This window comes from Mobula hypostoma, chromosome 5 (assembly GCF_963921235.1).
Source record: "Mobula hypostoma chromosome 5, sMobHyp1.1, whole genome shotgun sequence".
NCBI classification, from domain to species: Eukaryota; Metazoa; Chordata; class Chondrichthyes; order Myliobatiformes; family Myliobatidae; genus Mobula; species Mobula hypostoma.
The window spans coordinates 101,737,802-101,763,374 of record NC_086101.1 but is presented as its reverse complement, the minus strand read 5'-3'; the positions used below and the strand labels follow the sequence as shown (position 1 = coordinate 101,763,374).

The window sequence follows — 25,573 nt, the reverse complement described above, 5'->3', positions numbered from 1 at the left end:
TGTCAAATGTTGAAAGGACTAGATAAGGTGGATGTGGATAGGATGTTTCCTGTGGCGAGGATGTTCAGAACTAGAGGGCACAGCCTCAAAATTGCGGGGTGACCCTTTAGAACAGAGGTAAGGAGGATTTTCTTTTAGCCATAGCGTAATGAATCTGCGGAATACTCTGCCACAGACAGCTGTGGAGGCCAAGACCGTGGGTATATTTAAAGCGAAAATTGATAGTTCAGGGCATTAATGGTTATGGCTAGAAGGCAAGTGTAAAGGGTTGAGTGAGATCCTGGTCAGCCATGATGGAATGCTGGAGCAGACTCGATGGGCTGAATGGCCTATTTGTCTTATGGACCTAATGATCCTATATCTCATTGTCTTATGGACCAGCAGAGGAATTTGAAGTAGGAATTGAAAGATTCCATTGCCATGGTCCATATAGGTATAAATGACATACTGTATGTGGAATAAGGAAAGAGGTTCAACTGAGGTATTATACTTTGTAACTCCAGAAATAAATCAAAAGAAAAATGCGGTAGCCTGTCTACTTCATTTTATTATAGTGAGGCATTCACTTATGACTTGATGGCGTAATGATGTTATGATAGACATCCACAGCATGGTAAATTTCTAATTGTCTCATTTCAGCATAAAGGTTTAATTGCTATGAGGATTTCTTATTAGACCATAAGATCATAAGACATAGGAGCAGAATTAGGCCAGTTGGCCCATTGAGTCTGGTCCACTATTCAATCATGGGTGAACCTTTTCTCCCCTGCTCAACCCCATTCCCGGGCCTTCTCCCCATATCCTTTGATGCCGTGTCCAATCAAGAACCTATCAACCTCTGCCTTAAACACACCGAATGACCTAGCCTCCAAGGCTACTTGTGGTAATAAATTCCACAAATTCACCACCTTCTGACTAAAGAAATATCTCCACATCTCTGTTTTAAATGGACGCACCTCTATCCTGAGGCTGTGCCCTCTTGTCCTAGATTGCCCCATTATGGGAAACATCCTTTTCACATCTACTCTGTCTAGGCCTTTTAACATTCGAAAGGTTTCAATGAGATCAGCCCCCTCATCTTTCTAAATTCCAGTGAGCACAGACCCAGACATATCAAATGTCCCTTCATTCCCAGAATCACCCTTGTGAACCACCTCTGAAACCTCTCCAATGCCAGCACATCTTTTATTGGATGAGAAGCAAAAAACTGTTCACAATTATCAAGAGTAGAGTCAACATTTTGGGCTGAAACCCTTCGGCAGGACAGGGTTTTGGACCGAAATGTCGACTGTGCTTTTTTCCATAGATGCTGCCTGGCCTGCTGAGTTCCTCCGGTATTTTGTGTGTGTTGCCTGGATTTCCAGCTTCTGCAGATTCTCTCTTGTTTTTACTCTTAAAATGAATGCTAACATTTCATTTGCCTTCCTCAGCTCCGACACAGCCAGCAAGTTAACTTTAGGGTGTTCTGCACAAGGACTCCCAAGTCCCTTTGTCTCAGAATTTTTCAATTTTCTCCCTGTTTAAAAAATATTCTGTACATTTATTTCTACTACCAAAGTGCATGTCCATGAATTTCCCAACATTGTACTTCATTTGCTCCCCTCTTGCCCATTCTCCCAATCGGTCTAAGTCCATCTGCAGCCTACATATTTCCTCAACACAGGGTTGTGCGGTAGTCACTCTGCTTGGTGGGAAAGACTATGAATCCATCTCAAATTTTGGGGCTCCTCCATGGTGGTTGTAGAAGTTGACTCTGGAACTTCAGGAAATGGTTTTGAATGTCTGGCAAAATCCACATGAATCCTCTGCTAGGGCAATGCAGATCATTCCCAGTGATTGAGAGGCACTGCTGTTGGTACCTTCTGGATGTGTTGGCATCCTGAACAGTGTTTGTCAAGCTAGTCAGACTTTTAATCTATCTCAGGCCACCAGTCAAAGCTTTGAGCCAACACTTTCTTTTGACCACACCTAGAGACCAGCATGTAGTTCCTCCAACACTTTAGCTCTTAGTTTGGATAGTACAACAGCTCTTAATCCCCAGATAAGGCAACCCTGGTCAAGGGCAAGTTCATCCCAATGCTGAGAAACATGGTGGAACTGAAACCTCTGCTGCATATCCCAACCAGTCTGGGTGGCCATGTAGACCTGAGACAGTGTGGGGTATTTTCTGGTTTCCCTTTGAACCATCTCTGCTGTAATAGGGAAAATTTTGATTTACAGTAGGGAGAACATGTCCAGAAGAGAAGCCTCTTTGGTAATTTTTTTAGATATTTCATTTTCCAAGGGTTAACGGGACAATCCATTAGAATTTCCATGAATATTTGTCCTCTTGAAACAGGACCCATGTTCCAAGGAAATTTGCAGCTTGCTTTAGAGGATGGTTACGGCCAGGCTTTACCATCTCATGGAATGGTGGTACTACTCTGTTAGATTTGAAAGGGGGAAGCCAAACTTACATTTATGTATCATCTTGCACAACACTTTCAGAACATCCAAAAGTGCTTTACAATCACTTAAAGTATTCCTGAAGTGGAGCCACTCTTTTAATGTAAGAAGGACTACAGTAAATTTCTACCCAGGAAACTCTCACAAACAGCAATGTGACAATGGCTACATAATCTGTTTTTAATAGAATCCACAGGCCCCTGACTTGGAGGTGGGAATGACATTCAACGAGCCATCACTAACTGAAAAACTAGCTTAATTTATCATAGCTAAATATGGCTGTTGTCTCTCTTAAATCAGTCGCAGGGCATTATTGCTCCCCGAATGATTTTCTTTATCTCTTTCTCTTTCTCAATAGGCTTTTGTAGGAAACTCCAACGCTGATGGTGTTGTGCGACACAAATTGGAGCATTCCATTAAGGCCAGACTCCTTCGCTTTGTTCCCCTTGAGTGGAATCCATTTGGTAGAATAGGAATGAGAGTTGAAGTTTACGGATGCTCATATAGTAAGTACAAAATTACAAAGAAAAGGCCTTCGTTTTTAAAAGTTTCCACATCAAGTTGGACAGGTTACTACTAAAATGAGAAAGTTAATGGAGGTCAATGAAAGCTAAGTAAATTTCTTTATTTGCTTTGCCACCAGATGCAAAGCACAATTTATGTTAATTCTTGAAAGCAAACTGTTATTGAAGTAACTAATAATTAAAATCTTATAGCTCTGTAGCCACAATAACTCAAAGTTCAAATGTTCAAAGTCCAAGTACAATATCAAATCACATATATGTCACCATACCTTGAGATTTATTTTCTTGTAGGCATTCACAGTAGAACAAATAACCATATAACAATTACAGCACAGAAACAGGCCATCGAAATATAATGGGATCAATGAAAAACTATACACAAAGATTGACAAGCAACCAATATGCAAAATACATACTGTGTAAATAATTAAAAATAATAAAGAAACAAACAATACTGAGAACATGAGTTGCAGAATCCTTGAAATTTAGTCCATAGGTTGTGGATTCAATTCATCGTTGAGATTAGAGAAGTTATCCATGCCTGTTCAGGAGCCTGATGGTTGAAGAGTAATAACTTATTCTGAACCTGGTGGTGTGGGACCTAAGATTCTTGTACCTCCTTCCTGTTGGCAGTGAGAGAAAAGAGCATAGCCTGGATAGATACTTCATTGATCCCAAAGGAAATTACAGTGTCACAGTAGCATTGCAAATGCACAGATATACTAATATTAGAAGAGAAGTAAGAAAGAATAAAAAACTAAGTTACTTTAAAAATAAGTGTAGCCCCCGGTAAGCCTCAGGCTCGCTCAGCTCTCTTTCGTCCAGGGGGAGCAGCCTTCAGCCCCGCCAAACCTGGTAATCAAGTTTGTGTAGATGCTGTGTGATGTACCCCATCCGGCCAAATAACAGACACTACACCATATGCGATTAAATGATTACACTTTATAGATCTTACTGGAGCTATGTAATTAATAAAGATAAAATATAAAAGGAAAGTAAAAGGTGTCAAACTTGTCAAAGTTCAACCACTTCATGCACAACCGTTGGAGCTCAATTAATGGAGTCTTCTTTCCACCATTTGATCCCCTCCGACCTCCTCGACCCGCCGCCTGGGACCAACCACAGTGGTCGACCAGACGCTCCACACGAGACTGTCTTCGTCTCCTCTCCTTGCAGAAGACCCTGGGCCTTGGACTTATGCTCAGGGTCTGTTCCGTCGCCCAACTTACAGCATCGCGTCTCCTTTCTCTGTCTCCATCACACTTTCTTCCCCAAAGCCTGCAAAAACTATAGCTTACAGACACACAAGAAAGAATAATATCTATCCAAATTGGTTAGCAAATTAATACAATTCTCTCTATCGGTAATTATAATCCAAACAAGCTGCTATAAAGAAGCACTTTCTCAGCAGTTAACATAACCAAGAAGCCATTTTATTCTAACATAACAAAGAAGTCATTTTTATTCGCCTTCTCAGTAACATAAAAGAAGAAACTCCTTACATAAGATGTACAAGATTTACAAGTCAATGGTGACAAGATTTCCAAGATCACACTGACGGTAGAGCAAGAATTACCATAATATTGTACAGTAATGGGTGCACATTCACATCATCCAGATAAGAAGTAATGGTAATATTGTACAAAATAGCACAGGGTGTCTGCGATAGCAGGGTCTGGTAAGCAGTGCTAAACAGAGCTTATTAACAGTCTAACAGGAGGGGTCATCACTTCCCTGGTTATAGGTTGACTCATTATAGAGCCTAATGGCCAAGGGTAAGAACGACCTCATATAGCCCACTTTGGAGCAGGGCAGTTGTCTTAGTCTATTACTAAAAGTGTTCCTCTGTTCAGTAAAGGTGGTATGCAGAGGGTGAGAAACATTGTCCACAATTGCCAGGATTTTCGTAGGGTCCTTTGTTCTACCGCAGCCTCCATCAAGGAGCCACACAGGTGGGGTTGCTTGATGATTGATGTTTCTTTCTTGTGCAACGCTCCTTGTAAATGTACTCAGTGGTAGGGAGGGCTTTGCCTGCGATGGAGAGACACGAGCTTGAAATTTGTGCACAGCAAGCTCCCACAAACAGCAATGTGATAATGGCCACCTAATATGTTTTTAATAGAATCATTTGACTCATAAGTGAGAGTGCCATCCAATGAGCCAATGGAGGCTATAGAACCACCTTCAGTGATTGTAGCTAAATACAGTTCTTATCTGTCTTAAATCAGTCGCAGGACATTCAGGTGACATGATCCAGTTGGACTTATTTATGTGCTCTATAACTCTATGATTCTATAATTGAAAGGAATTTGTATTTATTTAGAAATTGTTTCAAACAATGGAACATTCCACATCTTTTCATGTAAGGTGAGTATAACTGGAAGTAGTTTGTGAATATGTCAACTTCAGAGATGCAAGAAAGATAAAGGATGTGTGATATCATCGGTAACATACCATTGACATTCAGCTAGCTGACGTGAAGAGATGGAGGGAATCAGCCAGCCAGTTTCAGCTGGGAAAGTTAAAGCTGCATGACCTGGGGTTGAGAGTGTCCAATGGCAACAGAGAAATGTCAGATTGTTATATCGATTGAACATTGAATGTGGCAGAGGCCAGCTTTCATCGAACAGCAAAATGCAGATCAATATTTGTTTATATTCCGGGATGGTAGCTACAATCCAGAGGCCTTGCCAAATAATTGGAAAATACTTGATCAAATTCCTTTGTAGCTGCTGGAACATCTAAACGCAATAATAATCCAGTTTATTGCATTTAGATGCAATTATTGTGTTATTATTGCATCTAAACGCATAATAACTTGCTGGAATTTAGAAGATCGGGGGGGGGGGTCTGATTGAAAAGTATAAAATTCTAAAGGGATTGGACAGGCTAGATGTAGGAAGATTGTTCCCGATGTTGGGAATGAGAGGTCACAGTTTAAGGATAAGGGGGAAGCCTTTTCGGACTGAGATGAGGCAAAACTTCTTCACACAGAGAGTGGTGAATCTGTGGAATTCTCTGCCACAGGAAACAGTTGAGGCCAGTTCATTGGGAGTTAGGTATGGCCCTTGTGGCTAAAGGGATCAGGGGGTATGGAGAGAAGGCAGGTACAGGGTTCTGAGTTGGATGATCAGCCATGATCGTACTGAATGGCAGTGCAGGCTCGAAGGGCCAACTGGCCTACTCCTGCACCTATTTTCTATGTTTTTATTGTGAAAACCCAGTCTACCTTTCACATAACTCCAGACCAACAGCAACATGACTAATTATTATAATAAAAATAGCAAATGCTGGAAGCAGACAACAGTCCAACAGCATCTTCAGGAAAAGAAAGAGCTAATTGACAACCTTTCCTCAGACCTGTTTAGACCTGTTAGCTGTTTCTCTTTCCACAGGTGCTGTTTAACCTGTATAGGTTATATCTAAAGGTTCTTTTAGAAGTCAGGAAAGAGGAACAAAACGTTTTGCTTCACAAATGTTTTATTAAGAGTTGATAAGGAAATAGGAAGAGGACAGTGGTAGTTTACCAGTTGAAGAGAGTGAGAGAGAAACTAAGATGGCACTGAGCATAGAAGAGCTATTTTTCTATCACAGAGATAAGGAAAATTCCAAGTTAACCACTGAGAAAGCACTTATTCAGATAATGCTGAACAAAGAAACTTCCAGAGCTTTCCAAAATTATACTCTGCATTGCCACTAGAGGCATAGTAAGCAGTTTATGTAAAAACAGTATAAAATACAAGTAGATAATTAATTAATTGTTAAACTGCAAAAAGAATAGCTATTAAGCAGTCAAATCTAAGAATTAAACACTCTGGTGCAACACCTGCTGAATGTTCTCAGCATTTTATGTATTTAGTACATCTGCCTATTTTTCTTTGGCTTTCATTACTGGCTGGCTGTTTATTATCCTCTAAACAATGCCTTCAAGTATCTCTTTCTTGGGTAGTTAAGGATGTCAAATCAATGTGGGATGTACCTATGATATTGGCATCCCATTGAAAGGAAAACCTCTCAGACAACTGGACAGGCGTGAGGCCTGCAGTCAAATATTGTGAGTTTCTCCCTTGTGATGCTGAGGTTCTGTCATGAAGATGAACTTTTATTTGCTCCTTCTGGTCTGCTTTGTGTTTTGAATATTTCATTCATGCAGTTTGTTGTGTCATTTTCAAGAATCCTCAGTTTTTCCTGATATCTAAATATATATTCTTATAGATATATAATATATAATTAGTACATTATTACATTGGAAATGGCAGTAAGAAGTTGTCATCATTTCACTATTTGCTATTGATGGAGAAATTGCTTTATAAGGCATGGTGGTTATTGCTACAGAGAACGCTGTTTGTAGTGTGATCAGTGGGGCTATTTTGGAATGGGAGATAGGAGATGTATAATCTGAACAAAGTGTTGCATCAACATTTGTTGCTTCAATACCAACCCTCCCAAGAGGTGTCAGACCCACAGAGAGAGAGAGAGGAAAAAGAGATTGGAATAAAAAGAAAACAAAGGAACAGTCAGGGGTCAAACTTGAACCCTAGGATGCTGATAACAGGGACTGGTGATGGTTATACAACTGATGGCAGAGGGAAGAAGAAGATGACCTCTATCTGTCACATGTATATCGAAACATCAGAAAACATAACAGTGAAATGCATTGTCTGTATTGAGAATGTTCTGGGGGCAGCCCACAAGTGTCACCACAGCTTACTGAATGCATGCCTACATAGGACCATAAGAAATAGGAACAGAATTAGGCCATTTGGCCCATCGAGCCTGCTCCGGCATTTTATCATGGCTGATCTAATGTTCTTTCAGTCCCTATCTCATGTCTTCTCCCTGTATTCCTTCATACCCTAACCAACCAAATATCTAACAAACTCTGCCTAAAGTATACATAAAGACTTGGCCTCCACAGCTGCCTGTGGCAAAGAATTCCACAGATTCCACACATTATCTGGCTAAAGAAATTTCTCCTCATTTCCATTCTAAAAGGATAACCCTCTATTCTGAGGCTGTGTCCTCTGGTGTTAGACTCTTCCACTGTAGGAAACATCCTCTCCACATCTACTCTTATCAAGGCCTTTCACCATTCGATAGGTTTCAATAAGATCGCACCTCATTCTTCTGAATTCTAGTGAATACAGGCCCAGAGGTGTCAAATGATTTTCATATGTCAAACCTTTCAATCCTGCTATCATTTTTTGAATCTCCTTTGAGTCCCCTACAGCTGCAGCACATCCTTAGTAAGATAAGGGCCCAAACCTGTACAATACTCCAGGGAGAACTTGCTAGTGCTTTAGAAAGTCTTCAAATTGCATCCTTACTTTTATGTTCTAGCCTTCTTGAAATAATCGCTAACATCACGTTTGCCTTCCATACCACAGACTCAACCTGCAAATTAATGTTTAAACAACGCTTAGGGAATGCTCAAGGACTGCCAAGAGTCTGCATCTTAGTTTTTTATATTTTCTCTCCATTTAGAAAATAGTCAACACTTTCACTTCTTCTATCAAAGTGGATGACCATACACTCCCTGACACTATATTCTATTTGTCATTTCTTTGCCCTCTCTCCTAATCTGTCGAAGTCCTTCTGTAGCCTCTTTACTTCCTCAAAACAACTTGCCCCTCCACCTATTTTCATATTGTCTGCAAACTTTGCAACAAAATTATCAATTCCATGATTCAAATCAATGACATGTAATGTAAAAAGAATCAGTCCCAACACAGACCCATGTGGAACATCACTAGTTACTGGCAGCTGACCAGAAAAGGCTCCCATTATTGCCACTCTTTGCATCCTACCAATCAGCCACTGCTTTATCCATGCTGGAATCTTTCCTGTAATACCATGGGCTCATAGCTTGTTAAGCAGCCTCATGAGTGTCAAATGCCTTCTAGGGCCAACTCCGAGTCACTCCAACTCTCATGTCACTGTAATTCCCTTCACTCCACTGTAATAATGGTACATCTGTCTTTAGTTTCTCCTTCTCAAATTTCAGAGTGATCATATTATGGTCACTTGCCCCTAAGGGTTCTTTTGTCTTATGGTCTCCAATCAATTCTGGTTGATTGTACAACACCCAATCAAGAACAACTGATTCCCTAGTGGGCTCAACCATGAGCTGTTCTGAAAAGCCATCTCATAGTCACTCTAGAAGTTTCCCTTCCTGTAATCCAGTACCAACCTGATTTTTCCAATCTACCTACATATTGAAACCCCCCATGACTATTGTAATATTGCCCTTTTTGCATGCATTTTCTATCTCTTTTGTAATTTGTAGACCACATCCTTACTACTGTTTGGGGGTCTGTATGTAACTCCCATCAGGGTCTTTTTATCCTTAGCGCTATCCACAAAGATTCAACACCTTCCAACTCCATGTCACCTCTTTCTATGATTTGATTTCATTTTTTTACCAACAGAGCAACGCCACTCTCTCTGCCTTCCTGCCTGTCCTTTCAATTCAATGATACACTTTTTGGAATGAGGGAGGAAACCAGAGAATCTGGAGGAAACCCACGCGATGGTGGGAGAATGAATGTACTGTCCTTACAGATAGTGGCAGGAATTCAACCCCAATCTTACAGTAGGCACAGTAAAGCATAATGCTAACTGCTATGTAACTATGTAAAAGTGGGAGGTTAGACACTTCCTGGTTGGAAGTTGTCACTGTTTGGCACGTTTGTGTTGTGAATGTTACTTGGCACTTACCATCTCATACCTGAATTTTGTTGACATCATGCTGCTTGCAGTTATCAGTCTTTCTTCTGCTGAGGAGTTGCACATGAGGATCAGATATATTCTGAGTTACGTGATGTGTAATTTCTAACAATGACATAAATAAATAAAGAGTATAATAAAAAAGTAATAGTGGGTTCTTGAATTGTTCAGAAATCTGATGACAGAGGGGAAAAATCTGTTCCTGAATCATTGAGTGTTGGTCTTCAGGCTCTTTATCTCCACCCTTATGGCATGTCCAGGATGGTGGGAGTTCTTAGTAATGGATGCCACCTTTTTTGTGGCTTGTGAAGATGTCCTCAGGGTGCTTCATGGGAGCTGGTTGAGTCAGTTCCTCTGCAGCTAACACCGTGTAATCATTAGTGAATCAGAAACAGAAACTGGTTTACTATCATTGACACAAGTCCCAGAATTTTGTTGTAATGTGGCAGCAGTTCAGTGCAAGATTTAGAAATTACTATAAATATAAGTTAAAGTTTAATTAGCTATACTGATGGTAAATCATCCTAGGCCAACTTGTTCATTGTACAACAATGCGTGATCACCAGAGAGTAGCACTGCTTTGGCTTCTCGTCCCCTGGGAGACTACCCCTTCCCCCACATTTGTTGCATGGAAGAAGCCTGTGGCATATTAAAGTAACTCTACGTTTTTACATTACCTACTGTTAATGGAATGACATTAATTCTTTGGTGGCAAGTTTGGTTTCGGAAGTTAGGATTATATATTCTCAAGCCTGAGACAATTTTATTTGATCCTTCACTTTTCATTGAGATTATTAGAGTAATTTTCTGTTAGTACACAGCATACCTGAAGTTAAAGTGGAAGCTAATGTCCTCTTCTTCAGGTCTTCACCACCAATGACTAATACCAGAGGGAAGGCATTTAAGACGAGAGGGGGTAGTTCAAAGAGATGTGAGGGGCAAGTGTTTTTCACACAGAGAGTGGTGGGTACCTGGAATGCACTGCCTGGGGTGGTGGTAGAGGTAGATGCATTAGGTACTTTTAAAATACTTTTCATGAGGCACATGAATGAGAGGATATGGACATTGTGTAGGCAGAAAGGATTAGTTTAGTTGGCTATTTGATTACTAAATTAATTGGCTCGGCCCAGCAGTGTGGGCCAAAAGGCATGTTCTTGTGCTGTGCTGTTCCATGAACAATGTCTCCATGTACGTAGCAAATGAAAAATCTCAGAATCACCCTTGTTATGGTTCTGGATTATTCAAGTTTGTTGTCATCTGACTGTACAACCAAAAAACAATGTTCCTGTGGACAACGGTGCACCCACAATACATCTATCAAACACAACACATAAAACAAAATTTAACTATAAATATGTTAATAAAATATAATTCAAAATGCATGCAGCGTGCAGCACAATTAAACAGTAAACAGCCCAATGTCTGAGTAATGAGACCTCAGTGGTGGCAGGGTACTCATCAGTCTCACAGCCTGAGGGAAGAAGCTGTTACCCAGTCTGGCAGTCCTAGCTTCTGTATCTCCTTCCTGTTGGTAGTGGGTCAAAGGGATTGTAGGAAGAATGGTAGGGATCCTTGACAATGCTTTGTGCCTTCTACAATACTCCTGGTAAGTGTCACAAATAGGCAGGAGGCAGCAATAAGTGCCCCTATTGCAATGGCTAAGTTTTTGTTTTGCTCCCAAGTTGTTCCTATACCAATACATCAATACTAGTTTTATCATTGGCATTACAGAAATATTTTCAATTAACAAAGCCTAGAGAAGCTAAGGTTTATACAAAAGTACTTTCAATATGCTGCCATACCAATACACCATTAAAGTTAACATAATAGAATGTGTTTGTCTGACCATAAGACATGGGAGCAGAATCAGGCCATTTTGCCCATTGAGCTTGCTCCATCATGCCATCATGGTTGATTTATTATCCCTCTCAATCCCATTCTCCTGCAGTTTCCCCATAACCTTGACTACCCTTACTAAGCAAGAACCTATCAATCTGCACTTTAAATATACCCCAAGACTTGGCCTTCATAGCCATCTGCGGCAATGAATAGCCCTCATTATTCTATGAATTCCTTCTCTTAGAATCTAGCACCAATCTAATTTTCCCAATCTACCCACATGACTATTGTAACATTGCCTGTTTTATATACCTTTTCTATCTCCTATTGTAATTTGTACCCACATCCTGACTACTGCTAGAGACCAGTATATAAGTCCCAGCAGGGTTTTTTCCCTCTTGCAGTCTCTTAACTGTACCCACAAGGATTCTACATCTTTCGATCACAGGTTTTGGGGTACTTGGAAACTAATGATAAAATCAGTCAAAGTCAGCATGGTTTCTGTGAAAGGAAAACTTGCCTGAAAAATCTGTTAGAATTCTTTGAGGAAGTAACAAGTAGGATAGACAAAGAAGAAGCAGTGGGTGTCATTTACTTGGATTTTCAGAAGGCATTTGATAAGGTGCAACACATGAGGCTGCTTGACAAGATAAAATCCTATGACATTCCAGGAAAGATACTGGCATGGATAGAGGAATGGCTGACAGACAGGCAGCAGCGAGTGGGAATAAAAGGGTCCTTTTCTGGTTGGCTGCCAGTAATTAGTGGAGTTCCTTGGGGGTCAAAATTAGGACCGCAACTTTTCACATTGTTTGTTAGTGGTTTATATCATGGAATTGATGGCTTTGTGTCAAAGTTTGCAGATGATACGAAGATAGATGGAGGGGTAGGTACTGCTGAGGAAGCAATACGATTGCAGCAGGACTTAGACAAATTGGAAGAACGGGCAAAAAAGTGGCAGATGGAATGCAGTGTTGAAAAATGTATGATAATGCATTTTGGTAAAAGGAACAAGAGTGCAGACTATTATCTAAATTGGGAGAAGGTTTAAACATCAGAGGTGTAGAGGACTTAGGAGTTGTCATGCAATACCCCCAGAAGGTTAACTTACTCATCGAGTCTGTGGTAAAGAAGGCCAATGCTATGTTGGCGTTTACTTCAAGGGGAATAGAATACAAAAGCAAGGAGATAATGCTGAACCTTTATAAGACACTAGTCAGGCTGCACTTGGAGTATCGTCTACTGTTTTGGGCCCCATGTCACAGAAAGGGTGTGTTGTCATTGGAGAGAGTCCTAAGGAGGTTCACAAGGATTCTGGGGAAGAAGATATTATGAGGAATGTTTGGCAGTTTTGGCAGATTCCTGCTTATCTCTGTTCTAAAAGGTTGCCCCTCAATTTTGAGGCTCTGCCTTCTACTTCTAGGTACACCCAACAGAAGGAACATCGTCTCCACATCCACCCTATCTAGTCCTTTCAATGTTCACAACAGGAATTCTGCAGATGCTGGAAATTCAAGCAACACACATCATAGTTGCTGGTGAACGCAGTAGGCCAGGCAGCATCTCTAGGAAGAGGTACAGTCGACGTTTCAGGCCGAGACCCTTCGTCAGGACTAACTGAAGGAAGAGTTAGTAAGAGATTTGAAAGTTGGAGGGGGAGGGGGAGATCCAAAATGATAGGAGAAGACAGGAGGGGGAGGGATGGAGCCAAGAGCTGGACAGGTGATTGGCAAAAGAGATACGAGAGGATCATGGGACAGGAGGTCTGGGAAGAAAGACAAGGTGGGGGGGAACCCAGAGGATGGGCAAGGGATATATTCAGAGGGACAGAGAGAGAAAAAGGAGAGTGAGAGAAAGAATGTGTGTATAAAAATAAATAACAGATGGGGCATGAGGGGGAGGTGGGACATGAGCGGAAGTTAGAGAAGTCGATGTTCATGTCATCAGGTTGGAGGCTACCCAGACGGAATATAAGGTGTTGTTCCTCCAACCTGAATGTGGCTTCATCTTTACAGTAGAGGAGGCCATGGATAGACATGTGGGAATGGGAATGGGATGTGGAATTAAAATGTGTGGACTGGGAGATCCTGCTTTCTCTGGCGGACAGAGCGTAGGTGTTCAGCAAAGCAGTCTCCCAGTCTGCTTCGGGTCTCACCAATATATAGAAGGCCACATCGCGAGCACCGGACGAAGTATATCACCCCACCCGACTCACAGGTGAAGTGTCGCCTCACCTGGAAGGACTGTTTGGGGCCCTGAATGGTGGTAAGGGAGGAAGTGTAAGGGCATGTGTAGCACTTGTTCCGCTTACAAGGGTAAGTGCCAGGAGGGAGATCAGTGGGGAGGGATTGGGGGGACGAATGGACAAGGGAGTCGCGTAGGGGGTGATCCCTGCGGAAAGCAGAGGGGAGGGGTAGGGAAAGATGTGCTTAGTGGTGGGATCCCGTTGGAGGTGGCGGAAGTTACGGAGAATCATATGTTAGACCCGGAGGCTGGTGGGGTGGTAGGTGAGGACCAGGGGAACCCTATTCCTAGTGGGGTGGTGGAAGGATGGAGTGAGAGCAGATGTACGTGAAATGGGGGAGATGCGTTTAAGAGCAGAGTTGATAGTGGAGGAAGGGAAGCCCCTTTCTTTAAAAAAGGAGGACATCTCCGTCGTCCTAGAATGAAAAGCCTTATCCTGAGAGCAGATACGGCGGAGACGGAGGAATTGTGAGAAGGGGATGGCGTTTTTGCAAGAGACAGGGTGAGAAGAGGAATAGTCCAGATAGCTGTGAGAGTCAGTAGGCTTATAGTAGACATCAGTGGATAAGCTGTCTCCAGAGACAGAGACAGAAAGATCTAGAAAGGGGAGGGAGGTGTCAGGACCAGGTAAACTTGAGGGCAGGGTGAAAGTTGGAGGCAAAGTTAATAAAGTCAACGAGCTCTGCATGTGTGCAGGAAGCAGCGCCAATGCAGTCGTCGATGTAGCGAAGGAAAAGTGAGAGACAGATACCAGAATAGGTACAGAACATAGATTGTTCCACAAAGCCAACAAAAAGGCAGGCATAGCTAGGACCCATACGGGTGCCCATAGCTACACCTTTAGTTTGGAGGAAATGGGAGGAGCAAAAGGAGAAATTATTAAGAGTCAGGACTAATTCTGCTAGACGGAGCAGAGTGGTGGTAGAGGGGAACTGATTAGGTCTGGAATCCAAAAAGAAGCAGAGAGCTTTGAGACCATCCTGATGGGGGATGGAAGTATATAGGGACTGGACATCCATGGTGAAAATAAAGTGGTGGGGGCCAGGGAACTTAAAATCATCGAAAAGTTTAAGAGCGTGAGAAGTGTCACGAACATAGGTAGGAAGGGATTGAACAAGGGGGGATAAAACCGTGTCGAAGTATGCAGAAATGAGTTGTGTGGGGCAGGAGCAAGCTGAGACAATAGGTCTGCCAGGACAGGCAGGTTTGTGGATCTTGGGTAGGAGGTAGAAACGGGAAGTGCGAGGTGTGGGAACTATAAGGTTGGTAGCAGTGGATGGGAGATCCCCTGAGCGGATAAAGTCGGTGATGGTGTGGGAGACAATGGCCTGGTGCTCCTTAGTGGGGTCACGATCGAGGGGTAAATAAGTGGAGGTATCCGCGAGTTGTCGCTGTGCCTCGGCAATGTAGAGGTCAGTACGCCAGACTACAACAGCACCCCCCTTATCGGCGGGTTTAATAATAAGGTTAGGATTAGTGCGCAGGGAGTGGAGAGCAGAGCGTTCCGAAGGAGTGAGGTTGGAATGGGGACAGGGTGCGGTGAAGTTGAGACGGTTGATGTCCCGTCGGCAGTTAGCGATAAAGAGATCCAGAGCAGGCAGAAGTCCAGAGTGGGGTGTCCATGAAGAAGAGGAGGGTTGAAGATGGCGGAAGGGGTCATCGGTGGGGGTGGAAGAGTCCTTGCCGAAGAAGTAGGCTTGGAGACGGAGATGGTGGAAGAAGAGTTCCGCATCGTGGTGAACACAGAACTCGTTGAGGTGTGGGCGAAGGGGGACAAAGGTGAGGCCCTTACTGAGGACAGAGCATTCTGCCTCCGACAGTTGAAGGTCGGAGGGGATGGTAAAGACCCGGCACGGATGAGAGCTGGGATCAGAGGGGGGAGGGGGGAGGCTGGGGGTGTCAATGGAGAGGGGAGGGTTGGGGTGAGAGGAAGATAGAGCCTCTGAGGACCCAGGAGCTGACGATGGGATCTGAAGGAGATGGGATTGCAGAGTATTGGTGGGGGAAGGGGAGATGGGAGTCACAGTAACAGCACATAAAGACCCGGCCTGGAGTTCAAGTCTGGAATGTTGAGAGCTCGGATCAGAGCGGGGAGCGGGGAGGCTGGGGGTGTCAGTGGAGAGGGGATGGTTGGGATGAGAGGAAGATGGAGCTTCTGAGGATCCAGGAGCTGACAGTGGGATCTGAGGGAGACGGGGTTGCAGAGTATTGGTGGGGGAATGGGAGACAGGAGTCACAATAGCAGCACATAAAGACCCGGCCTGGAGTTCAAGGCTGGAGTCGCAGTTGGGGGTTGCACAATCGCTTTGAAGGTGTCCATGGTCGTTGCTGGAGTCCGGGTTTTGAATATGCCCTAAGGTGTTGGAGCCAGTGAGATCAATGGCAGGGGCCGCAATCTGAAGTTCATGCCTACTAGTTTCATGGCCAGCAGGCTCTGGAGTCTGTAGATGTAGACGTAGGATCTTGCGATCTTTGCCTAACATGACAACGTTCAACGTTCGTTAGGTTTCAATGAGATCCCTCCGCATTCTTCTAAATTCCAGTGAGTACAGGCCCAAAGCTGCCAAACATTCCTCATATGTTAACCCCTTCATTCCCAGAATAATCCTCATGAACCTCCTCTTGACTCTCTCCAATGACAACACATCCTTTCTGAGATATGGGGCCCAAAACTGTTGACAGTACTTCAAATGGAGCCTAACTAGTGTCTTATAAAGTCTCAGTATTCCCTCCATTAGACCATTAGGCATAGGAGCAGAATTCAGCCATTTGCCCAACTAGTCTGCTCCACCATTCAATCATGGCTGATTCTTTTTTCACCCTCCTCAACCCCATCCCATGGCCTTCTTCCCTGTAACTTTTGATGCCATATCCAATCAAGAACTTATTAATCTCTGCCTTAAATACACCCAATGATCTGGCAATGAGCTAGCTGTAGTAACAAATTCCACAAAATCACCACCCTCTGGCTAAAGAATTTCCTCTGCATCTGTTTTTAATGGACGCTCGTTTATCCTGAGGCTGTGTCCTCTTGTCCCAAATTCCCTGACCATGGGAGAAACCTTTCCACATCTACTTTGTCCAGCCATTTCAATGAGATCCCCCCTCATCCTTCTAAATTCCAGGGAGTACAGACCCATGGCCATCAAACGTTCCTCATATGATAACCCTTTCATTCCTGGAATAATTCTTGTGAAGTGCCTGTGAACCCTTTCTAATGCTAGCACATCTTCTCTAAGATGAGGAGTCCGAAACTGCTCACAATACTCAAGGTGAAGCCTCGCTAGTGCCTTCTAAAGCCTCAGCATCACATCCTTGGTCTTGGATTCTAGACTTCTTGAAGTGAATGCTAACATTGCATTTGCCTTCCTCACCACCAACTCTACCTGCAAGTTAACTATTAGGGTGTTCTGCACAAGAACCCCCAAGTCCCTTTGCATCTCAGATTTTTGGATTTTCTCCCTGTTTAGGAAATAGTCTGCACATTTATTTCGACCATTAAAAAGCATGACCATGCATTTTCCAACATTGTGTTTCATTTGCCACTTTCTTGCCCATTCTGCTAACCTGTCTAAGACCTTCTACAGCCTATCTAATTCCTTATCACTACCTCTCCTCCACCAATCTTAGTATTATCTGCAAACGTGGCAACAAAGCCATCTATTCCATCATCCAAGTCATTGATATACAACATTAAAAGAAGCAGTCCTAACACTTACTCCTGCGGAGTACCACTATTCACTGTTAGCCAACCAGAAAAGGATCCTTTTATTCCCACTCGCTGCCTCCTCCAATCAGTCAATGCTCTAACTATGCCGGTAATGTTCCTGTAATATGATGGGCTTTTAACTAGGAAATTAGCCTCATGTGTGGCACCTTGTCAAAGGCCTTCTGAAAGTCCAAATAGCGAACATCCACTGCATCCCCTTTATCTGTTGTACATGAAACCTCCTCAAAGAATTCCAATAGGTTTGTCAGGCAAGATTTCCCATAAGGAAACCATGCTGACTTTGTCCTGTCTTGTCCTGTGTCACCAAGTAATCCATAACCTCATCCTTAACAATTGACTTCAACATCTTGCCAACCACTGAGGTCAGGCTAACTGGTCTATAATTACCTTCCTGCTGCCTTCCTTCTTTCTGAAAGAGTCGAGTGACATTTGCAATTTTCTAGTCTTCTGGCACTAATGACTTTTGAAAGATCATTACTGATGCCTCCACAAACTCTACCGCTACCTCTTTCAGAATCCTATGGTAATAGTAACTGCACTCACTTCTCTTCCCTTACATCCTTCAACATCTGGCACACTGCTAGTGTCTTCCAGAGTGAAGACTGATGCAAAATACTCATTTAATTCATCTGACATCTCCTTGTCCACCATTATTATTTCTCCTATATCCACTCTCATCCCTCTTTTCTTTTTTACATACTTAAAAAAGTTTTTACTGTCTACTTTGATATTGTTTGCAAGCTTGCTTTTATATTTCATCTTTTCCCTTCTAATAATTCTTTTAGTTGCTCTTTGCAGGTCTTTAAAAGCTTCCTAATCGTCTATCTTTCTGCTAATTTTTGCGTTGTTATATGTAGCTTTCCCTTATCAGCCACAGTTGTACTATTTTGCTATTTGTGTATTTTTTCACTTTTGGAATACATCTACATCAGATTTTACTTTTTCGAGTTCAACTCAATCATATTGTGATCACTGTCTCCTAAGGTTTCTTAAGCTCCCTAATCACCTCTGGTTCATTACATGAGATGGAATCCAAAGGATTATTCAATTTGGACTGTGCCTTTTAAAAGAGAGAGAGAGTGTGCCACTTATTCGGAGAGTGGGGGCACCGAGCAGCTTGTGAGTCGCTATGGTGATAGAAAGGTGGAGCTGAATTGGTGTTTGGCACAACAGTATTTAAACCAGCATAGTTGCTTATTTTGTAGGACATGCAGACGCACGAAAGTGTAGCGAAATTACCACTACACTTTCAGGTGTCCATGAGTGTGGGACTGAGGATCGATTGAAAGGAATCAATCTGTGATTATTAGTGGGTGAAAGAGCGACCTTGTGGAGTCTACCAGTGTGTTTAACCCTTGCCTGGGTTGGTAGATATCTCTTGAAGACGGCACTCTTAAGTTGCTCAAGTTTGGCTAACTTGGAAGTTTGGGAGGACAACAGGAAGAATCGATGGCATTGGCTTACTTGGATAACAAATCACCTCTCTCTCCACAATTCTACTCAACTCAATATCAGGAACTGAACTGACTACATTTACCTACCATCGTCAGACTGTATCACTTATCACCGAAGCTTGAAGAAGTTTAGGTTTTGTATTTCTACATTTATATATGCATAAACTCTGCTAACCTGTTCGACTTATCTGGTTTTATATTACTGTATTGCATAGTTACTAATAAAGTAGTGATAGTTAACAGCAAATCAGTCTCCAGGTGTGTTCCATTTCTGCTGGTTCTTTTAACCCGTTACGGGATACATAACAAAACTGGGGGCTCATCTGAGATGGCCTGATTAGGTTTCCCCACAACTTGGCAAGTGTGACAGCTTCTACAAAAAGTCACAATATCCTTCCTTATATTAGACCAGTAGATTTCCTTCATAATCGGATTCACTGCTTTCTTCACTCCAAAATGGCCCCCTAAAGGTATCTTGTGGGCCAGGTTTAAAATTTCAGCCCTTTAAACTTTCGGGACCACTACCTTATGCACAATGGCCCAATCCTCACTCGCTAGCACCGTAGATGGTCTCCACTTCCTCATTAACACGCCTTCCTTAAGGTAATATCCTACTGGCTCCCCCTGAATCTCATCCACAGAGAGGGTGGTTTCTTTTAAAGCCACAATTTCAGGATCTCGGTTTTGTTCCTCTATAAAGTCCTTTCTGGACAAAGATAAACCTTTCTCCTCAGTCCTAAGTCCTGTTGGGACATGGAAGGTAGAAAAATCTCTAATAAACCATCATGGTCTGAGCCCCCCTGCCCAGAACTATCTGCATCAGCAGACTTTTTAGACATACTTCGGGTTACTGCGCATGCAGGGTAAATATCAGTATCCATGTGTGGGTCGTCAGCAGCAGGTTTCCTCATTAGCTGCACTGCTGGATGAACGTCTCCACCTGCAAGGTCATTACCGAGCAATACATCAACATTGTCTATCAGTAACTCAGATCGTATCCCTATCTTAATGGGTCTTTATACCAAGTCGCACTTCAAAATTACCTTATGCAAAGGCACAGGCTCAGTCGCCTTTCCAATACCTTTGATAATGTTCACTTCATCAGTTTTCATCTCGTCCCCAAATTCCAAAACACTGTCCAATATCAGGGACTGAAAAGCACCAGTATCTCGCCAGATTCTCACAGGGACCGGGGTTGACCCCTCTTTTACAGACACAAACCCATTTGAAATAAACCGTTCCAATCCCTCCTGAACTCGGTCAGACTCCTCCTTCCTTAACGGTTTCTCCACTGACTGACACAAACATTTGGGATTGTCTCCTTTTCTTTTACTTTTTCCCTTTTCAGACCAAAACAATTAGACACCACATCACCGGGCTTCTTACAAAAACGACACATAAAACTGGAAAATTTTCCTTTTGACTGCTTTCCTTCCTCCTTACTTTTGTCACTAGTTCCCGACTTACTTTCTGGTATAACCTGTGGGTTATCTCTGTTACCCTCTTGGTCGCTCTTATTCGAGAAAAAACTTAACCTTATGGATTAAGGCAAACTCATCTGCTAACCTAACAGATGCTGAAGGGGTCGCAACCTGTTTCTCATCTAAGTACATCCTTTTCTCAGCAGGGACACAGCTTTTAAACTCTACAATCTGTCATGGTTCGGTCCGTGAAGTTTGTATTCCGGTTCACGGTCCAGTCCATTGACCCTTGCTCCAGGTTTTCCTGTTTACCCTGTTTCTGTTCTTGTTTAGCTCTAATTGAGGCAGCTGATGCTCATTGGGGCTGGCTGCATAAATACCTCCAGAGACCAGGGCGTGGTTGCTGGATTGTTCTTCTCCTTACTCCTTGTATCCCTTGCTCTGCCTTCTGTTTCCCCGCCTGAAGCCCTGCCTTGTCTTACCGGTAACTCTCGCCTCGTCTCGCCTGCAGTCTTGTCCTGGAGCCACTCCGTACCTAGCTCCCTTCCTGTCCCTTGCCTCCGCCCAGGTAAGCCAGGCCGTCTTGCCATTACCTGTGATTGGTTCAGTCCCTTCCTGTCCCTTGCCTCTGTCAGGTGGTAATCCGCGCCCTGCCCAGGAGTACCGCGCCCTGCCCAGGAGTACCGCGACCTACCCAGGTGATCTGTGCCCTACCCAGGAGTACCGCGCCCTGCCCAGGTGAACCGCGCCCTGCCCCGGAGGAGCATGCCTAGCCTCAAGCCTGAAGACTCCAGCCTCCTGCCTAGCCTCAAGCCTGAAGACTCCAGCCTCCTGCCTAGCCTCAAGCCTGAAGACTCCAGCCTCCTGCCTAGCCTCAAGCCTGAAGACTCCAGCCTCCTGCCTAGCCTCAAGCCTGAAGACTCCAGCCTCCTGCCTAGCCTCAAGCCTGAAGAATCCAGCCCCCTGCCTAGCCTCAAGCTTGAAGACTCCAGCCTCCTGCCAAGCCTTGCCTCAGGTCTCTAGCCTCCAGCCTCAAGCCTCAAGTCTCCAGCTTCCTGCCTCCTGCCAAGCCTCACCTCAAGTCTCCTGCCTGCTGCCAAGCCTCGCCTCGAGTCTCTAAGACTCCAGCCTCATCCTGCCTGCCAGCCAAGCCTCGTCCTTGCCTAGTTCTGGGGTCTGAGCCAGAAGCAAGACCCAGGTACTGGGTCCTTGTCCAGTCTCTGGCTCGGAGTCCAAGCCCGGGCTCCTAGCTCTTTTGACCAGTCCTGTTCCAGGTTCCTGGTTTTCTTGTCCATGTCCTTGCCATCGTCTTGTATCCTAGACCTGTCCCTAGTACTTCAGTGTCTGTGTCTTGCACTTGGGTCCGTTCCCAGCCACCGCCGTATGACACAATCAGAATCAACTCTCTTAAGTTGTTAAAATTCTCATTCGTCCCTTTTGAGGTACACCAACAATTAAAGTACACTTGCTTTTCAAACTCCACATATGTTTGGTTCCAAGACTTCCTCAATTCTTGAAACTTATGCCTGTACGCCTCCAGAACCAACTCATAAACGTTAGGCACAGCAGCTTTCACTGTGTTATAATCATTTGCTTCTTCAAGTGTCAGAGCAGAATACGCTTGCTGAGCCTTCCCCTTAATCACAATTTGTAACAGGACAGGCCACTGATCCCTCGGCCACTGTCGATTCTGGGCCACTTTTTCAAAATGCAGGAAGTACTTATCGACTTCTGCTTCATCAAATGGAGGAACCAACTTAATTTCTTGGCTGGCTTAAACAGTACAACCAGCTCATTACCATGGCCTGGTGCTTGATCTCTTTGCTGCCATTTCTCCCTCTTGAATTCTCTCTGTTTTTCTGCCTCCGCCTTTCTTTATTGTCAGTCTCTAATTTAAGTCTATCGAACTTCATTTGTTCCTGTCGTAACTGGATCTCCTCTTTACCTACAGAAAACCCCTTTAATTCCTCCTCATCAAATTGCTTCGTAGAGATATAATATTCAACTATTTTCCTTTGAATTTCTACCTTTGTACCCTTCTTTACCCCCGTAAGTTTCAGCTCTTTAACAATGTCCCACAACTCACCCTTTCTAGCTTTCTTCAAAGCCACAGGGTCTGGCGATGCCAGAAAATCCCTAACATTTCTGCTGTTTTCTACATACGAGTCAATCAAAAGAGAAGTAGCCAATAAGATTGATAATCACTCAATCAATAAGCCCCCAATTTAGTTCATATCTCGGACGCAGGCCCCAACTTTGTTACCTACCCTATAACGGGTTAAAAGAACTAGCAGAAATGGAACACAACTGGAGTCTGGTTTGCTGTTAACTAACACTACTTTATTAGTAACTACGCAATGCAGTAATATAAAACCAGGTAAGTCGAATAGGTTAGTAGAGCTTATGCATATATAAATCTGATCCTGATGATTCAAGAACCTGAAGCCCTGCCCCCTGCACAAGCTTCTCAGCCATGCATTTATCTGCCAAATCATCCTGTTTCTACCCTCACTGACATGTGACACAGGCAGCAATGCAGAGATCACTACCTTGGAGGTCCTGCTTCTCAGCTTTCTGCCTAGCTCTTTATATTCTTTCTTCAGGACCTGATTGCTTTTCCTTCCTATGTCACTGGTACCAATATATACCAAAACATCTGGCTGCTCTCCCTCCCTGTCTAAAATGCTGTGGACACAATCTGAGATATCCCTGACACTGGCTCCAGGGAAGCAACATACCATCTCCTTGCTTTTATATTCTATTCCCCTTGAAATAAATGCTAACATTGCATTTGCCTTCCTTACCATAGAACCAACCTGTGAATTCACCTTCTGGGTGTCTTGCACACAGATTCCCAAGTCCCCCTGCACCACTTATGTTTACCCCTTCTTCCCATTTAGATAATATTCCACAGTATTGTTCCTTTTACCAAAATGTATTACCATACTTTACCGGACACTGTATTCCATAGAACATAGAATAGTACAGCGCAGTACAGGCCCTTCGGCCCACAATGTTGTGCCGACCCTCAAACCCTGCCTCCCATATAAGTCCCCACCTTAAATTCCTCCATGTACCTGTCTAGTAGTCTCTTAAACTTCACTAGTGTATCTGCCTCCACCACTGACCAATTTTTGACTATTCTTCCAATTTGTCTAAGTCCTGCTGCAATTACATTGCATCCTCAGCACTACCTACCCCTCCACTTATCTTTGTATCATCCACAAATTTGCCACAAAGCCATCAATTCCATTATCCAAATCAATGACAAACAATGTGAAGATTAGCGGTCCCAATACCGACCCCTGAAGAACACCACTAATCACTTGCAGCCAACCAGAAAAAATCCCCTTTATTCCCTTCTTTGTACCATCTCCAGTTTCAGCACATCCTTTCTAAGATAAGGGGTCAAAACCTGCTCACAATACTCCAAGTGAGAAACTCCAACACGACATCCTTGCTTATATATTCTGATTCTCTTGAAATTAATACTAACATTGCATTTGCCTTCCTCACCACAGGTTCAACATGCAAGATAACTTTTAGATAATCTTGCACAAGGACTCTCTAGCTCCTTTGCATCTCAGTTTTTTGTGTTTTCTCTCCATTTAGTAAATAGTCAGTCCTTTTATTTCTTCTATCAAAGTGGATAACATACACTTCCCAACACTGTATCCCATCTGCCATTTCTTTGCCCATTCTCCTAAACTATTAAGTCCTTCTGTAGGCTCTCTACTTCCACAAAACTACCTGCCCCTTACCTATCTTCATATCATCTGCAAACTTAGCAATAAGCCATCAATTCCATCATCCAAATCATTGACATATAATGTAAAACAATCAGTCCCAAAGCAGACACCTGTGGAACACCAGTAGTCACTGGCAATCAATCAGAAATGGCTTCCTTTAGTCCCGCTCTTTGCCTCCTTGCCAATCAGCCACTGCTCTATCTATGCTAGAATCTTTCCTGTAATACCATTGGCTTGTTAAGTAGCTTCATGTGTGGCATCTTGTCAAAGCCCTTCTGAAAATCCAACAACACAACATCTCTCCTTTGTCAGCAATTCTCCTTTGCTATCCTACTTGTTACTTCTTCAAAAAATTCCAACAGATTTGTCAGAGAAGATTTTCCCTTGAGGAAACCATGCTGACTATGGCCTATTTTGTCATGTGCCTCCAAGTACCCTGAGACCTCATCCTTAGTAATCGACTCCAACATCTTCCCAACCACTGAGGTCAGACTAAATGGCTTATAGTTTTGATTCTTCTGCCTCTCTCCCTTCTTGAAGAGTGGGGTGACATTTACAATTTTCCAGTCTTTGGGAACCATTCCAAAATCATTACTAATGCCTCCACGATCGCTTTAGCTAGCTCTTTCAGTACTCTGGGTATACACCATCTGGTCCAGGTGACTTATCTACTTATCTAACTTCTAATCTTTCAGTTTCACAAGAACTTTCTGTCTAGTTATAGTAACTTCACACACTTTATGCCCCCGACACCTGGAACTTCCACCATACTGCTAGTGACATTCCGTGACTCCTTGCAGAACGGTGCTGGGATTGAACTGTGTACTCCAGAATGTCCCAAGTTGTGATAGCATCATGCTAACTACTATGCTACCATGGTGGCCAGTACCACAATATATTTTTTAAGTTGTTTATTGTTCCAACGTCCAGCACCTGCAGTTACTTCGCTTGTTTATATGTCTTGAGTGAAAGACAATATTTAGCAGAAGATATTGCCCTTCACATTTACCATCACGTGGAAGAATATATTGGCCTTCATACAATAAGCCAACACCTATGAGACACTGGGAGACAACTAAGAGTTTTGCATATGCCTAACTTAAATGTGCAGTCATCTGATTTTGGAGGCAAAATCAGCATTCGCTAAAGCTACAACTGATACCAATCACACATGGAAAGAGAAGTTGCTGACTCATATGCTTTACTTCTGTCACATTCTCTCCATATCTGTCCAACTCACATTACTGACAAAGAATTCCATATCCAATATTATTGAAATGATGACATGAAAATGGTAGTTTATTTATTTCAAAAAGAGAAATTATATTGGGTGTATCTTAGTTGGATGCTGCTGTAACCTGTGAAAGGAATTCAATTCTGATGAGAGATATTCAGCTGCCTTAAATGATTTTCTTCTTTGAAATCTAAGTACCGGCTGCAG

The 25,573-nt window shown here is 43.1% G+C and overlaps 1 protein-coding gene across 1 annotated transcript in view; it reads left to right on the top strand.

The window, feature by feature from the left end:
• LOC134346871 (contactin-associated protein-like 5) overlaps positions 1 to 25,573 on the top strand; it is a 1,673,098-nt gene that overhangs the window by 549,969 nt on the left and 1,097,556 nt on the right. The window contains exon 4 of the mRNA XM_063048676.1: positions 2,804 to 2,951. Within this exon, the coding sequence (XP_062904746.1) occupies positions 2,804 to 2,951 (148 nt within the window). The remainder of the gene's footprint in view (positions 1 to 2,803; positions 2,952 to 25,573) is intronic.